General features: G+C 59.8%; 1 protein-coding gene across 1 annotated transcript; it reads left to right on the top strand.

Moving 5' to 3' along the window:
* The first annotated feature begins 10,694 nt into the window (after positions 1–10,694).
* LOC116546546 (G-protein coupled receptor 35-like) lies at positions 10,695–16,832 on the top strand. Its single transcript, XM_032272772.1, has 2 exons — positions 10,695–11,187; positions 15,525–16,832. The coding sequence occupies exon 2, from the start codon at positions 15,535–15,537 to the stop codon at positions 16,462–16,464; it is 930 nt and encodes a 309-aa protein (XP_032128663.1). The 5' UTR covers positions 10,695–11,187; positions 15,525–15,534; the 3' UTR covers positions 16,465–16,832.
* The last annotated feature ends 460 nt before the right edge of the window (positions 16,833–17,292 follow it).

Raw genomic sequence — 17,292 nt, 5'->3', positions numbered from 1 at the left:
GTATGTGTGTTTACACATGTATTTATATGTGTGTTATACACATGTGTCCATGTGTGTATGCAGTGCCTGTGTGATATGTGTTTTTATGTGTGTGCATATACTTCTATATGTACATATGTTTTTGTGTGTGCTTGTGTGTATGTTTACATGTGTCTCTGTGTGTATGTGCACGTGTGTGTATGTGTGTGTGTGTCTGTACACATACATGTGGATAGGTGAGGAGAAGCTGCATTGCCCCAACACACCAGGCCCTTCAAGCCCAGTGTAGTCACCCCAGGGCTTTCGAGGCCCTGGCACCCTGCCCTCCTGCCCTGATGGTGCCCAAGGGCCCCTTGCCAAGTCCTCTCTAAGGCTCATCTGGGCCCATGAGTCCTTCTCCATCTGCTTCCCCTGCCTGTGACGCTTCAGGGTCGCTCACTGCAGGGCCCGTGAGGAAAGCTCATCTTCACATCTTCACTGCCCTGGAGCTAAAGGAGAAAACCACAGTACACTCCCATGCCCTCTACGGACTGGCACAGGGTGTTGGCCATCTTTGTGTTTGACTGTTTATTGTGGAAATGTTCAAACAGACTGAAATAAAAGCGTAATAAGCACTTGTGCCCATCACCCCACCTTTGGGAAGAGCCGGGTCACAGCTGACCCGTACTGCACCCCCTCATCTACGGGCTCAAATGCTTTGAGATAAGTGGCAGAAATCATGCCCTTCTATCTACAAAACTGCCACATGAATAAAAGTTAAGGACCTTTAAAACACATGACCACAACCACCATGATCACATCTAGCCAAGAAATGAACCCGTCCTTAATTGCAAACAAACAAAGGAGTTCGTTTTTACATTTTTTCTACTTCTACAGTGTTTTAGAGAACAGCGAGGTAGACTTCATTCACGGGGGGCTGCCACAATGGGGTTTTGCCGCAGAGAAGGGAGAAGGGTCTCGGCTCCCACCTTATACATTTAAAAAATAACTTACTTGGTTGAATCAGATCTGAGGAGCCCGGCTCCAGGCCAGAGCCCTCTGCGTGATCATTCAAGCCCAGCCACAGACGTGACAGCAGGCCCGAAAGGAGAAGCAGCCTTCTGCCCCCAACGGCACTTTCCGCTCGCAGCCTCCTCCGTGGTCCCCAGGCCAGAGCCTTTTGTCTGAGCCTTCTGTTTCCCAGCCTTGGTAGTGAGGTGACCTCCCCATCTCCCTGATGCCGCCCAGGGGGCAGAAATGGGACGCGGAGGGGCCGGCAGCTCTCCCCCTTCGGTTTACCTCCTCCCTGCACTACTGCAGTCGTGAGTACAGGCCTGAGGGGGCTTCAGTGGGGCTCGTGGTCCAGCCCCGACAGCAGTGGCTCCACTGGATGCTCATGAGGGCCGTGCAGTGTGCTGGCCGACAGGACTCCTGGGCTTCAGTTGGCAGCTTTCCTTCCGTCTCTCCGTTGCCCTCCTGGGTCTGCTGCCCTGTGCGGCTCCCTGCAGACTGGACTTTGCAGGCCTCACGGCTGGGGTTCCCAGGCCTGCCAGTCTCCCAGCCAGTCCAGCTGCTTGTCAGCTGCGATGCTTCACCAGGTTCAGGGGAGAGTTTTGGTTTCTGGCAAGCCTGCTTCATCCGCAGGGCACGCATTTCTGCTGGGGGCTCGTGGTGTCTGGTGGTCTCTTTTTGTGAGGCCAGAAGCCACCGGTGATCCTGAACGTGGCAGGAAGCTACCAAGAGACCCCCGGTGGGAGGTTCTTGCCCCCTGATGTCCCGCGGTTCCCTTCTGTAAGGGTGGCTGGACTTAATTATCACAAACCACACAGTCAAAAAAAGGGATGTGTTGTTTCTTCCACGATTAGGTTGAAAGAGACCGTGGCATCTGTCTTGGGTGCGTGCTCTCTCTCGCTGGCTCTGGGGAAGCCGGTTGCATGCTGCACACAGCCCTGTGAACAGACACAGGTGGTAAGGAGCTGAGGGCAGGAGCCAGAGAGACTTGAGGTCCTCAGGCCAGCAGCCCATTGGGAATGAAGTTCTACCAACACCCGCAATGGGGGCTGGAAGCACATCTCTCAGCGGAGCCTTCTGATAAGACTGCAGCCCCAGCTGGACCTGGATTGCAGACTCATCAAGCACCCTGAGCAGAGGGCACGGCTTGGCAGAGCCCAAATGCCTGGCCCGCGGAAACTGGGAGATAAAACTCTGTTGTTTTAATCTTCTCATTTTAGAGGTAACTTTTTGTGTGTAGCAGTAGGTAACCGACAGTGCACAGCTAAAAGAATAGATAATGAATCCTAATGCGAGTTTCATTTGTCCATTAGGGTTTGCAAAATAGTGATATTCTACTTCTCTCTTCCTTCATTATTTATTAGCAAAAATGTATCTGTGAAAAGAAGCGTTCCTTCATTCATTCTTTGGTCATGTTGAGGTATCGTTTGCATAGGAGACGCAGGGGAAACGCTTGCTTCTTTCCCTTCCTTTGCTCATTTATAAAATAATGAGTGTTTTCCTGGCACCTTTCAGGAGTGACTAATGGGTTTTTAAAGTATAACTACAAATTCTTGAGTTTAAATAGTTTTTAACATTTAATGTTTATGTGCACATAATATACACACACAGACACATGTAAGCATACACACAAGCACATGCAGACACACATGCACGTATACAAATACAGGCACACACTAAAACAGTCACACATCACACAAGCGCTGCATACACACATGCACACACAAACACACATGTATGTGCACATACAAACACACACATAAATGTTTAAATGTTTACTGTTCCCGTTCATTAAAATTACTATTATTATTCTGAGACGGAGTTTCGCTCTTGTTGCCCAGGCTGGAGTGCAATGGCGCGATCTCGGCTCACCGCAACCTCCGCCTCCTGGGTTCAGGCAATTCTCCTGCCTCAGCCTCCTGAGTAGCTGGGATTACAGGCACGCGCCACCGTGCCCAGCTAATTTTTTGTAGTTTTAATAGAGACGGGGTTTCACCGTATTGACCAGGATGGTCTCGATCTCTTGACCTCGTGATCCACCCGCCTCGGCCTCCCAAAGTGCTGGGATTACAGGCTTGAGCCACCGCGCCCGGCCAAGACCATTTTTTTAAAGACACGTTATGAGTACAAGCTGATACTTTCCATTTAAATTCAGCTCTGCGTAGTTTGTACTTGATCTTAGTGATGATACGCCGGCACCTCCTTTCTCCCACACCGAGGTCTCCACCGCACCAGCGTAGTTTCCATTTGCTTTACCCTGTAACACACACAATGTTCCCAAAATGACTCTACCAACCCTCCCATAAGCAGTGTAAGTACTGAAAATAGTTTCAAATTATTTTTAGATACTTTCGAAGTCCTTGGGTTATGTAGATATGGAGACAAAACCGTGTCTTAAAATTACTTGGAAAATGATCGTTGAAAATCGTGAAAACGTCTTTTGCTGTTGTTTTTTGTTGTCAGGCTTTGTGGATCTGCATCCAAGTGGCTGGACTTTAAAATCACTTGGAAGAGTTTGGTAGGGCCATGTCATCGACCAATATGCAAGTCAGTCAGTTTCATTTTGCTCTCAATTTTAAGAATTCCTCTTAAAAGTTAATTTAGTTCAATTAAATGATTACACAAACGTTGACGTGATTCTAAATCCAAATGGAAACCAAGTTATGTCCACAAAATCTGGCTTCCATCCCTTCCCCATCATCCCATTTCCACCTGTTTTCCGCAGGTAACAATTTAAAGCAAATTTTGTGGCTTATATTTCCATTTGTAAAACATACAAGCAGATGGCGGCATCTAAACAAACATACGTTGTCTGCATACACACGAGCATGCTTTCTTCACTTGCAAATGCATTCCTGGCGATGACCGTAGGACAGTGTGTAGAACTGTTTCTCCCCCCTCTTCACAGCTGCGCAGTGCTGTGTGACGTGAACGTGCTTCATTCCACCCAGGCCCTTGGGAGAGATGCTGAGTGGCCCCCAGCCTGTCCCCGCCCCACGCCGCGGCGGTGAGTGGCCGCTGAAGCACATGCGTCGCAGTCCTTGCATCTGTCTGTGGATACATTCCTGGAAGTGGGGTGATCGGGTCAAAGAGTAAGTGCAGCCCTAATTTGGCTAAAGATGTTGCGAATCCACCTGCCTGAGGGCTCGTACCCCCTTAGATACCAGTGATCAATGGGTCCTGTCTGAAGACGTCTTTCCTGCTGTGCCCAGACTCTGGGATCTTTCCCTGTGTGGTGGAGGAGCGGCAGTGTTGCAGTGCACTTTGAATTTGCATTTCTCTTTTGATGACCGCTCGGAGCATCTTTCCGTACCTTTAAGGAGCCACGCACCTCTCCTCTGTGAGCGTCTGCTCCTCTCTGTCGGCAGGCATCTGCCCCACCCTGGAGGAGGCGTATCTGAAGTTTGATGGTCCCAGGATAGGGCAAAGGGGCGGGCAGGAGAACTCTCCACACACGTCCCAGGGGGTTAAGGACCCTCTGGCTCAGTCCCAGGGGGTTAAGGACCCTCTGGCTCCTGGGTGCGATTAAACTTGCCATTTCCTGGGCCCGTTCTAGACAGACTGCCGCAAGCCAGCCAGGTGGGGGCCGGCGGCCCAGGGAGGACGTGGGGGAAACCCCGCCTGGAGGGCTTGCACCTCCCCTGTCCAGCTGCTGGGTGTTTATGGTTCACTTTAGGTCAGGTATGAGAACACATGCCACACACTCAGCTCTCAAGGGCAAGCAGCTCCCTGCCAGACGCCCCCCGCCTGAGGTATCCACAGAGCGAAAGACCTTCCAGCAACTGCCAGGTGGCCTCAGGCAGGCAGCAGGAAGCCTCAGCAGGTTCTTGAGCCAGGAAGTGGCACTTAGGAGGGGGCTTTTAGGAGGGGACTCTCAGATGGGGGGCTCAGGAGAGGGGATCTTATGAGTGGGGATGTTAGTAGGGGACTCTTGAGAGGGGGGATCATAGGAGGGAGCCCTTGGGAAGGGGGCTGTTGGGAGCAGGGCGCTTAGGAGTGGGGGATCCTGGACTGGAGGGCGAGTGAATTGGGAGGCCCCAGGCAGGGGCAGGGTGGCTCTCTCTGCAGAGAAGGGAGGGCCCAGGGATGGGACAGGCAGCTGGTGGTTGAAGGGTGGAGAAGCGGGCGGCCTCCCAGTCACAGAGCCTTGTGCAGAGGAAGGGGAAGGAGTCTGGGAGGGTGGCCCTGCTGTCCAGGGCTAGGAGAAGGGGAGGTCATTGGAAACAGCAGAAACCTGGCCAGGTCAGCACCCAAGGCCCACCCGAGGCTAGGTGGGCACCCCAGCAGGGCATCTGGCAGCCGTGGGTACCCAGGAGCAGGCAGTGGTAGCGTTGGGGTGAGTGAGCTGGCGTGGGTGACCCAGGGGCAGGGGTCACCTGCCCTCAGCCTGAGGAGCCTCTTCTGGCCTTTGGTGGCCCAGGCTGGAATCTCCCTAGGCAGTGCCCCGTGCTGGTGGCCAGGTGCCTTAATGCCCACAGGCTGGGTGAGGGTGGGGCCGGAGTTCCAAGGCGGGAAGGTGGGCCCTGAGTGCCCAGGGCAGAGCCAGGCCTCCTGCTGCAGGTGGGCAGAGCTGCAGGCATCATCGTGAGGGCGTCTGTTGAAGGGAGGAGTGGGCACGGAGGAGGCAGGGCAGGGCCCCGAGTGTGACCTGCAGCTCCTCAGACCCTCTTAGGACCCCTCCTGCCATCAGGGTCCCCTCAGGACCCCTTCTCCACCCCTGGGGCCCCGTGTCCCCTGCCCATCCTGTGGTGGCACCCACCTCCTGCCAAGGGCCCCACACTCAGGCTGTGAGGACCCCCCCGAACACCTGGCATGGCTGGAGCCTGTGTGGGGTCCAGAGAGGCCCAGCAGAGGTGCCTTGGTGGGGGGGGGGCATGCTGTGGGTGGGTCAGAGGGGCTTCGGCAGCCATAGGGTACCCGGGGCAGGGAGCGGCCAGGACAGCACCTTCTTAGTCCCTCTGGAGGGAGCCTGGCACGGGGTAGGGAAGGCCCTGGAGGCGTGGGGAGGCCCCCTGCCCACCCCACTGCTTCCTGGCAGCATCCCTGCTGCTTGTCGGCTGCTGAAAGCAGGCTGAGCACCTGGGCAAGCGGTGAGGGCCTCAGGGGCCACAGGAAGGAGCCTGCCATAGGGTAGGAGGTTTTCAAGTAAGAGAAGTGGCCCCGGCCAGGTGTGGTGGCTCATGCCTGTAATCCCAGCACTCTGGGAGGTTGAGGTGGGCGGATCACAAGGTCAAGAGATTGAGACCATCCTGGCCAACATGGTGAAACCCTGTCTCTACTAAAAATACAAGAATTAGCTAAGCATGGCAGTACATGCCTATAATCCCAGATACTTGGGAGGCTGAGGCAGGAGAATCACTTAAGCCCGGGAGGCAGAGGTTGCAGTGAGCCGGGATCGCGCCACTGCACTCCAGCCTGGTGACAGAGCAAGACTCGGTCCCAAAAGAAGAAAAGAAAAGAAAAGAGGTGACCTCTGCCACGGCTGAGGCCTGCAAGATGTCCCCAAGAGTGGAGGGGGAGGGCCGAAGAGCTGTGGGCGGGAGGGGTCTCCTGCAGCCTGGGGGCTCTGCTGGGCTGGTCTGCACTCTGCCCCGAGGTGCCCTGCTGGCTGCTGCCCACCCAGCCGGCATAGGGAGCAGGCCTCGGCCTTCCCTGTCACCCTCAACCCAAACCACTCACTGTGGCCCAGTTCCTGCTGGCTGCCCTGGCTTTGGGGGTGGGTGGTGCCTGGGGCTGGTTCTTGTGGGAAGATGAGTCTGAGGTCACATAGGACATCCCATTGGGTGTAGGCAGGGCAGGCTGGGATGGGGCCATCACAGGAGGCTGGGCAGAGGGCGGGTCTTGGGTGGAGGGGACCCCAGGCCACAGGTGCTGGTCTTGGGCAGCCGCCCTGGGACCCCTGCAGGCCACCTCCTCCACCCCACAACTGACGGGCTTTGCCCTCCCCTCCCTACTGTGTCACACACTCAGTTCTCTATACACTTTTATCACGGAAAATATCAAATACACACGAAGGCATGTCGTCCAGACAGAGACCCTGTGTCCTGGTCACCAGCCCCTCACGATGACGCCCCAGGCTTTAGGCGTGATCAGTGGCGGACAGGACTTCCCAGCAGGACGCCCACTTCCAGACCTGGTTCTGTGAAGAGGGGAGCAGGAAGTACTGGGGGTGACAGAGGAACCTCGAGAAGTGGGAGGTGGACTCACATCCTCTCTCAGGGTACGTGGCTGAGACCCGCACAGAGGACCCAGCCGGCCGGCCCCAGCTCCCGGGTGGGCACGTGAGGCACTGGCCTCGGGCATGGCGCTTGCAGGGATGCCAGAAAAACGGTCATCAAGACAAAACAATACCCTGTTGTTTTAATAAACCCCAACTGCAAAGGGCCCGCAAGAATCCAAGTGGCTCATTTAAGACGGCGGCTCTGCCGAAAAAGGGGTTCCATTTAGACCTCAGGACGTGGCTCTTGGGTCTCACTCAGGAAGGGATTCAAGGTGAGTCACAGAGTGCGTGAGAAGAGGGAGCTTACTGAAAGCTGCTCCATTCCTGGGCAGGGCGTCGTCCGAGAGCAAGAGGGGAACACCCAGCTTACGTTTTTATCCTGCAGGACCAAGCTGACCGCGCCTCACATGATTATCCCAGTGATTTAAAGAAAACTGTCCCCGACGGGGTGGGGGTGTCTGTCGCTCTGTTGTCGCCCAGGCTGGAGTGCGGCGGCAGCGTCTCGACTCATTGCGGCCTCCGCCTCCCGGGCTCAGGCGATCCTCCCGCCTCAGCCTCCCGAGTAGCTGGGACTACAGGTGCGCACCACCATGCCTGGCTCACTTTATTTTTTGTAGAGACGGGGTCTTGCAGTGTTGCCCAGGCTGGTCTCAAACTTCTATGCTGAAGCCATCCTCCCACCTTGGCCTCCCAAAGCGCTGGGATTACAGGCCTGAGCCACTGCATCCGGCCACGGGTGATGACCTGGAAAGCGCATATTGTTATGGACGCCGGCACTGGACACTTTGCTGTCGTAGAAGCTTTCGCTGTAAACAGCCTGTGACCAGGGGCTGTGCTGGCGGGGATAGGCCTCGAAGGCCTCACGGTGGAGCTGAACTTCCACCCCTTTCTCTGGCTCTCCCAGGCTCCTGCTCCCCACAGCGCCTCACACACTTCCCTTCAAAGCAGGGGTGTGCAATCTTTTGGCTTCCCTGGGCCACGTTGGAAGTGGAAGAATTGTCTTGGGCCACACATAAAATACACGAACACTCACGGTAGTTGGTAAGCTAAAAAAGGTTCGTGGGTAAATCTCATAATGTTTTAAGAAAGTTGCCAAATTTGTGTTGGGCACATTCAAAGCCCACAGCCCGAGGGTTGGACAAGCTTGCCCCAAAGCACCTCTAGGTGGGCCTGCAGGGGTGACTCTGGCTGGGGAACCAGGAGGAAAGGCAGGAAGGAATCCTATTCAGAACCCGTGTCCCTCAGACAGCCCAGCAGGGTGAGGTGGGAGGGGCTGGCGCTGCCGCAGGGGGCTGACCCTGGGGGCGAGGGGCAACCTTGGAGAGGAAGCTGACCAAGAGCAGAGGCTGGGGGTGGGGGTGCGCAGGGCCCTGGGCGGTGCCCCTGTGCCCACAGCAGGACCCTGGCTGCCAGTTCTCCTCCGCAGAGGGCCAGGTGGTCTAAGGCTGCCCAACAGGGAGAGAACAGGCCTGGCCTGGAACAGAAATCTGCCATCCAGTCCTCTTCCAGCCTTGAAAAAGGGCCTGGGTGGCAGCAGAGGACCGGGCAGCTGGCGCCCCATCCCGCCCCCAGCAGCTGTGCCTGAGCCGGGCACTGACGTGATGAGCACTGCTGTGTCCTGGGCACTTGCTGGCCCCAAGGCAGGAGTCCCTGTGGGCGTGGGTTGCCCAGCTTCCCGGAGACGGGTCTCTGCGCCAGGGCTCTGACAGGGCAGGAAGTAGATGGAGTCCCACAAGCAGGAACCCAGTGCACAGAAACTTGAGAGAATAGTTCTGTGATAAAATCAAACGGGTGAGGTGCTGGGAACCTCAAACAGGTGAGGGTGCAGCTTTGGGGAGAGAGGGCCCCAGGAGTGAGCAGGGAGCCAGGAGAGAAGCGGCGCTCTGGAGGGCCCGGGAAGGCCTGCCTGCACAGGACGGGGCACAGCGCCGGGGCCTGGGCTCAGGGCTGCGTGGGGCTGCCCCAAAGTCCCCCCCTGCCCTGCAGAGACAGCCAAGGGGCAGGTGGAGACAGGCGGGGGTGAGACAGGGCAGCGTTTCCTACGACAGATGGAACCTAGTGGTGAGGGGCCCTTCAGAGACAGCGGACGTCTCTCAAGCTCCAGCTTCTTCCCCAAGGCCACACAGCCCACGAGAATCCGCTGGGTCCATGTGTTCCTGCCCAGAGGGGCTTCCCCTCCAATGTGTGATGAGCACAGCCGCCAGGCCACGTCAGGGAGGCCAGGCCTGGTATGGACGGGGTGCCCCAGGCCACTGCTGGGGAGGGAGGACACCCAGCCGAAGGGGGGAGGTGGAGCTCGGGGCTGGGGGGGGGGGGGGGGGGGGGCTCTGCAGGGCCCTGGTTCTGGTGGGCTGGGCAGGCCTGCTTGGGGCATCATCTAGCTGTTTAGCCTCTGAGCCACCAGACATGCGAGGAGCACCCCAGGAGACCCCCGGCCGGCACCTCCAGTTCCTGCCTGATGGCGGCTGGGCTTGGACCAGGAGGTGTTGTGCCTCCTGCCGACCTAGAGGGCAGACCCCTCGGCCAGAGGGGAGGGAGTTGAGACCAGGAGGATGCAAATCTGAGCCTCCTGCAGTGAGGAGCCCCCTCCCTACTGAACGTCACGGCCCACGGGACCTGGGCAGGGAACCCGAGCGCCGGCCTTGGGGACTGGGTCTGGAGGGACAGCTGGCTGGGAAGGAGCTAGGCCTGGGATGACAGCAGAGAAGGACCGACGCCCAGCCAGGGTGCCTCAGGTGCCTGCCTCTGTGTAGAGAGCCCGGGCACTGGCCTCAGACCTGCCCCACCCATGTGACACCGGGCCAAGTGCTCCCAGGCCTGTCTCCACGACCGTGAAGTGGGAGCAGGGAGGCTGAAGCTCCCCCCAGCCTCTCCCAGTCATTGAAGAGAGAGAGGCTGTGGGGCCCACGTTGAGGAGACAAGTTCCCTGCACTCGGAGTGGACGGGGCCCGGGAGGCGGGTGGCCCCCACCACAGAGGGGCAGCCTGGGCCTATGGGCTCCCCGACCCTGAGCTCAGAAGGAAGATGTCTGCCTAGGAGGTGGGGGCCAGAGAGAACATTCCAGCCTAGAGAATGCCCCACCCTACTCTGAGAACCCCCATGGCGCCCCTGTCCTGCTGGGAGGCCCCTAGGGCAGTGGGGCACGGAGGGGTGGTCTGGAAGGCTTCTGAGGGGGTGGGCTTGGAGGAGGGGCAGGTGGCCTTGTGGGGGAGGAGCAGGGCAGGCGACCGCTGCCTGTGCACGTGGGAGCATGTGCCTCTCACCCGTGTGCGCGTGTTGGCCTGTGCCTGTGTGCGTGCCTGTGTGCCAGTGCGTGTTGGTGTGTGCGTGTCTGCATGTGTGCTTGCATGTGCGTGTGTGTTGGCATGTGCGCGTGCATGCATATGTGCTGGTGTGTGCATGTGCATGCATATGTGTTGGTGTGTGCGTGTGCATGCATATGTGCTGGTGTGTGCATTGGCATGTGCATGTGCATGCATGTGTGCGTGTGTGTTCGTGTGTTGGAAGGTGTGGAGTGTGTCTTCGTGAGCCCGGATGAGTGTGCGTGCTGCAACCTTCCCCGGGCTGGGCGTGAGGCGCTGGGAAGGGTGGAGCTGCCTGCAGACCCTGGAGGGCGGCCCCGAGGCTTTCTGAGATGACGGGGCAGAAGTGGGCTGGGGGGGACGGCTCCGTGGGCGGGGCTGGAGCGGCTCCGCTTTTGCTGTCTCTCACGCGGTTTGCAGCACAATGTGTGCCCTCAGCAAGGATGCTGGTTCTTCAGAGGTGTCAGCACCGGGGCCGGCACCCCACTTCCCTCCCAGAAATCCCCCTGGGGCTGGTGCAGGAGCAGGGAACTCCCGTCACGCCTGGCCTGCTGTCGTCAGAGGGCCGCCCTCAGCCTTAAGGAGGGGCAGAGTCAGGGACCAGCCTCACTTCCCCCAGCCCTTCTCAGACAGCCCCTGAACAGGCTTCGGCATCGGGGGTCACACACGCCACCGGGAGGCCAAGGCTGCCTGCAGGTCAGTGCTGCCCACGGCCCTAGGGGCCTCCCAGCGGGGCAGGGGCGTGATAGGGGTGAGGCTGTGATGGGGACTCAGAGTGAGATGACGCTGTGATGGGGACTCAGAGTGGGGTGAGGCTGTGATGGGGACTCAGAGTGGGGTGAGGCTGTGATGGGACCTCAGGGTGGGGTGAGGCTGTGATGGGGACTCAGAGTGAGATGACGCTGTGATGGGGACTCAGAGTGGGGTGAGGCTGTGATGGGGTCTCCGGAGTGGGGTGAGGCTGTGATGGGGACTCAGAGTGGGGTGAGGCTGTGATGGGGACTCAGAGTGGGATGAGGCTGTGATGGGACCTCAGGGTGGGGTGAGGCTGTGATGGGGTCCCTGGAGTGGGGTGAGGCTGTGATGGGTACTCGGGGTGCGGTGAGGCTGTGATGGGGTCTCAGAGTGGGGTGAGGCTGTGATGGGGACTCAGGGTGGGGTGAGACTGTGATGGGGGTCTTGGAGTGTGGTGAGGCTGTGATGGGGGTCTTGGAGTGTGGTGAGGCTGTGATGGGGGTCCCCGGAGTGGAGTGAGGCTGTGATGGGGGTCTTGGAGTGGGATGAGGCTGTGATGGGGGTCCCCGGAGTGGAGTGAGGCTGTGATGGGGGTCTCGGAGTGGGGTGAGGCTGTGATGGGGGTCTTGGAGTGGGGTGAGGCTGTGATGGGGCCTCAGGTGGGGTGAGGCTGTGATGGGGTCTTAGAGTGGGGTGAGGCTGTGATGGGGGTCTCAGAGTGGTGTGAGGCTGTGATGGGGGTCTTGGAGTGGGGTGAGGCTGTGATGGGGTCCCCGGAGTGGGGTGAGGCTGTGATGGGGTCTCAGAGTGGGCTGAGGCTGTGGTGGGGTCTCAAGTGGGGCTGAGGCTGATGGGGGCTTGTAGCCTGTGGGTACCAGCTTGCTGAAGTGTGGGACGTGGCAGAATGTAAAAACCAGAATGTAAAACATCCCCGTGCTGGGGCCTGGGGTGAGCAGCTGCCTTTGTGAACTTGTTTCACTCCCAGGCCCCTCCTGGGTCCTGGGGTGTTGTATGTGGGGGCCAGGCCTGGAGGGCTCACAGGTATGGGGCCCTCTTTGGTGCCTGGGCAGCAGGGATCTGTGCCCCACTCCTGGCCCCCATGTCTTAGGCAGTGGTCAGGGCCTGTATTCCCAGCTCCAGGCCAGCCAGGTACTCGGGGGTGTAGATGGGTCCCAGTCCAGACAGTGGGAAGGGCTGGCGAGGCCCCCGGTGCCGCTGGGCCGCCCGTCTACCGGCAAGCTTCTCCCCAGATTGCTCTGTGCAGAATCAAGGGCAGCTTTCTGCTTTTGTGTGTGGAAGCCAATGCTGACCTTGTCATCGGAAGGGGAAGTGGGCCCTCGGAGGCGTGCGGCTGGCTCCTGTCCCCACGGCCTCCTGGGCAGGAAGTGGCAGGGTCCCGTCCCCCGGTCACTGGCAGCGGGAGCTCCCTGAGGCTGACGGTGCTGGTGTCTGCCAGGAGGACGGGCCTGAGGATCTGAGGCGGAGGCCAGCTGTGGCCCGTGGCCTGGACACAGATTCCTGGGTGGGGCTGGGGCAGTAGGTGGGCACCTGTGCTGACCATGGTAGCTCCCGGGGACTCCGTGCTGTCTGGGCTGAAGCCTGGGCCTTGATTTCCTGACCTTTTTTGGGAGGCACCTGACAGGCGTGACAAGGACCCATGGACAGGGAACCTCTTCAGAGCCCCGTGCAGCATTTGCCTTTCCTCCCTAACAGCTCAGTGTTTATTTTATTATGAATGGGAATATTTTAAATATTGCAGTTAGATGTTTTCTCTTCTTAGAGACAGGGTGTCACTCTCTCCTAGGGCTGGAGTGCAGGGGTGCGGTCGGAGCTCACTGCAGCCCCCACTTCGTCGGGCCCCCTTCCTGCCTCGGCCTCCCGGGGACCTGGAACTACAGGCACGCATCACCAGCCCAGCTCGTCTTTTTTTTTTTTTTTTTGAGTTGGAGTTTTGCTCTTGTTACCCAGGCTGGAGTGCAATGGCGCGATCTCGGCTCACCGCAACCTCCGCCTCCTGGGTTCAGGCAATTCTCCTGCCTCAGCCTCCTGAGTAGCTGGGATTACAGGCACGCGCCACCATGCCCAGCTAATTTTTTGTATTTTTAGTAGAGACGGGGTTGACCAGGATGGTCTCGATCTCTTGACCTCGTGATCCACCCGCCTCGGCCTCCCACAGTGCTGGGATTACAGGCTTGAGCCACCGCGCCCGGCCCAGCTCGCCTTTTTACATGTGTTTGTAGAGGTGGGGTCTCCCTATGTTGCCCAGGTTATTCTTCAAGTTCTGGCCTCAAGTTATCCTCCAGCCTCAGCCTCCCAGCGTTGGGATTACAGGTGTGAGCCACCGTGCCCCACAAAATACTGGGCCACACTGAGGCTAGCATGACAGTTACGGCCCTGGGAATGTGTGGCCTGAGAGCCCCTTGGCAGCCATGGGGAGGAGGGGGAAGCTGGGCAATGGGAGGGGCCAGGCCCACGAGCCCCCGGCCCTCACCTCCCTCCAGGCAGGTCTCAGGCTGCCACTGCTCAAGAAGGGACAGGAAGGAATTGCCCTCTAGCCATGCAGCCCCCTCCACCTGCCAGGGCTGCGCCCTGCCCAAGGCTGGCCCTAGACTTTGGTGGATGCGAGAGCTCAGGCGGGGGAACGGAAGGCCAGTCACCTGGAGGCCTCCCCAGCGCACGGGTCGGCCTAGCTCAGGTGCCTCTGAAGTGCAGATTCTGAGCAGGTTCTGGGATCTCGCGGCCCCTGGCCCGCAGGAGCACAGGACAGGCCGGAAGGGAAGATCCCAGCGGATGGTTCCAGTGGGTTCTGGGATGTCCTCAGCGCTTGGCCTGGCTCAGGGTCCCTCCAGAGGTCCCCGGAACCAGGGCGAGGTGCTGCTCGTGAATCAGAGAGAAGCAAGCGGGTCCATCAGAAGGGAGGAGAGAGGCCCTGGGTGCCAGCTCTTTGCCCACAGGGAAGGGCTCCTGAAACCTGGAAGCCAGCAAGGGGTCTAAGGAGACGGATGGAGCCAGAGGGCGGAAAGTGTCTGTTTCCAGCTGAAGTCGGTGCCCTGCATCCCTCATGGACTGGAGACCTGGAGTCCCCAGGGGCCACCAGCACGAATGGTCCCCAGCAGCTGCAGTCACGGGGTTCAGACGCTGTCCCCTCTCCTGATGTGGGGGAATTTCTGTGCTCCCCGAAGCAGAGGGAGGAGGTGGAGGGAGGAGGGAGGCCCTTCGCTGTGAACTGTCCTTCCCGCCTCCACACCAGGCCAGCAGGAAACCCCTGTGGGATGCCCCCGAGAACAGCCTGGCCATCGGGGGAGAGGCTTCTCCTACCCCGCCCCTCCAGGCTCTTCCTGGACCCACTGAGGGGCCCGGGCGGGGGGACATGTGGCTGTGAGTCCTGGGCTCTTGGTGCTCGCCACCAGCTCCACCTCACACCACACCCCTGTGCGACACCGGCACCCCTTACCATGAGGAAACAAGTTTGCCCAGCCTGGGGGATGCCGAGTCAGGGTGACTCCAGCCTGTGTCCTGGACGCCAGACCCTGCCGAAGTCCACCCTGGGCTGGTCTCAGGGGGGCCCCTGAGCAGCACGGCCAGGGCCTGGAGGGACAGAGCTGCCCTCATGGGCTCTGACCACTGGGACCTCAAGGGGTGGACCCCCCATCTCAGATGTAGGACTGGGATGGGGCCTCAGGCTGATCCAGGAAGGCCCTCCAGAGCTCAGGACTGGGTGGGTGGGTGCTCACAGGGAGGGAGGGGCAGGCCACAGCTGTCCTGGACTGTGCCGTGGGGAAGGGCACTGGAGGTGTGGGGTAGAATGTGGGTGCCTCCTGCAGCTGGGTCCTGGGAGGGGTGGAGGAGCCGCCCTGGGCTTTGTCCAGGAACCTGGCCGTCCCATCCTCAGGCTGACAGGTGCTGCCGCCTCGCAGCCCTCCCTGCTGAGCTGTGTGCTGGGTGAGGCTGGCAGCCCTTTGGGCTCCCTGTCCAAGATTTCAGCTCTGGAGAGCAGCGCTTGCTCAGCTGGGGACTGAACGGGGATGTGGAGCTCCTTCTGCCTCCCTTCCTGTCCTGTGACAGCAGTCAGGTCCCAGGAGAGTGGGGCTTGGGAGATGGGAAGGGATCTGTCCAGGGCTTAGACCTCAAGGGTGACTGGAGTTCTTTATGGCATCCATGATTTCTTTGAGAGTTCTGTGCTTGTGGATGTGGGGTTGGGGCTCACCTCCTCCCCCATCCCTGGCCGCAGGTGGGCGGAGTGGGGCAGTGCCTCGCTCTTCCCGCTGGCTCTCTGCTGACCGCCGCGCCCCCCGCAGCCCCAGGACCATGAACGGCACCTCCAACACCTGCAACTCCAGCGACATCACATGGCCCCCGCTGCTCAGGCTCGGCTTCTACGCCTACTCGGGCGTCCTGCTGGTGCTGGGCCTGCTGCTCAACGGCCTGGCACTCTGGGTGTTCCTCTGCCGCATGCAGCAGTGGACAGAGACCCGCATCTACATGAGCAACCTGGCGGTGGCCGACCTCTGCCTGCTGTGCGCCCTGCCCTTCGTGCTGCACTCCCTGCAGGACACCTCGGACACGCCGCTGTGCCAGCTCTCCCAGGGCATCTACCTGACCAACAGGTACATGAGCATCAGCCTGGTCATGGCCATCGCTGTGGACCGCTATGTGGCCGTGCGGCACCCGCTGCGCGCCCGCTGGCTGCGGTCCCCCCGGCAGGCTGCGGCCGTGTGCGTGGTCCTCTGGGTGCTGGTGGTCAGCTCCCTGGTGGCTCGCTGGCTCCTGGGGATGCAGGAGGGCGGCTTCTGCTTCAGGAGCTCCCGGCACAATTTTAACTCCGTGGCCATCTCGCTGCTGGGCTTCTACCTGCCGCTGGCCGTGGTGGTCTTCTGCTCCCTGAAGGTGCTGACCGCCCTGGCCCAGAGGCCACCCGCTGACGTGGAGCAGGCAGAGGCCACCAGCAAGGCCGCCCGCATGGTTTGGGCCAACCTCGTGGTCTTCGTGGTCTGCTTCCTGCCCCTGCACGTGGCCCTGACGGTGCGCGTCACTGTGGGCCTCCACGCCTGTGGCCTCCTGAAGACTCTCAACCATGTCCTCTACATAACCAGCAAGCTCTCGGATGCCAACTGCTGCCTGGATGCCATCTGCTACTACTACATGGCCAAGGAGTTCCAGGAGGCGTCTGCGCTGGCTGCGCCTCCCAGCGCCAAGGCCCACAAAAGCCAGGACTCTCTGTGTGTGACCCTCACCTAGGAGGCACACTGTGGGTGCTGGGGGCCAGGCCTCGGGGCTCCGGGAGGTGCTGCCTGCCAGGGGAAGCTGGGACCAGCAGCAAGGAGCCCAGGATCAGCCCTGAACTCACTGTGCACCCTCTTGGAGCCTTGGGTGGGCAGGGATGGCCCTCACACATGCTCTCCTGGGAAGAGAGAGGGACAGGGTTAAGGGCAAGAGGACTGAGGCCAGAGCCAGGCCAACCCGAGACCCCCAGGACGAGGCCACACTCTTGCCACCCCCAGAGCCAGCTCACCTGGCCAGGGTGGGTTCTTGCTGGCCAGGGTGTGGCCTTGATGACACCTGCCACCACCCCCTGGGGCTGAAACCAAACTCCCCGCCCGGAGTCAGTCCTGGTGGGGCCCTCTGTGTTGCCCACTCATGTGGCAGGAGGCAGGGAGGGAGCACGTGGCTCGGGGGACCAGGGGACATCTTCCAGGAGACCCTTTGGGGCTTTTCACTTGCAGGCCCTCCTTGGACCCTTTTACCCCTTCACCCCCCCACCCATCTGGAGGATGGGCAGGGCCCCTGGAAGCTCCTGGCGGGACCACACTAGAGGCCCCCAGCCCAGGTTTCCTCACTTAAGGTGGGTCTGGGAGCAGCTGGTCTCCATGTAGGACCTGCACAGCAGAGCAAGCGGGGGTGACCAAGTTCATGCAGGTGAGAGGTGGTTTGGGATGGGGTGTCAGTGAGGGGCGGCCAGGGTCTGTCAAGGGACACAGCCCTCTTGTCCTTCCTTCAGGGAAAGGCTGGAAGCCACGTCTGGCAGGGGCAGGGACTGGGTGCCCACCCAGGCAGAGGTGGGGCATC

This window comes from Sapajus apella, unplaced genomic scaffold (assembly GCF_009761245.1).
Source record: "Sapajus apella isolate SASKATOON/1434 unplaced genomic scaffold, GSC_monkey_1.0 scaffold1043, whole genome shotgun sequence".
Classification (NCBI taxonomy): domain Eukaryota; kingdom Metazoa; phylum Chordata; class Mammalia; order Primates; family Cebidae; genus Sapajus; species Sapajus apella.
Note: the sequence above shows the minus strand (reverse complement) of the source record. Positions and strands in the feature narration are given on the sequence as shown.

Excerpts from the sequence above, each read along its gene's own strand:
- LOC116546546 (XM_032272772.1), top strand. The coding sequence starts at position 15,535 with ATGAACGGCACCTCCAACACCTGCAACTCCAGCGACATCACATGGCCC.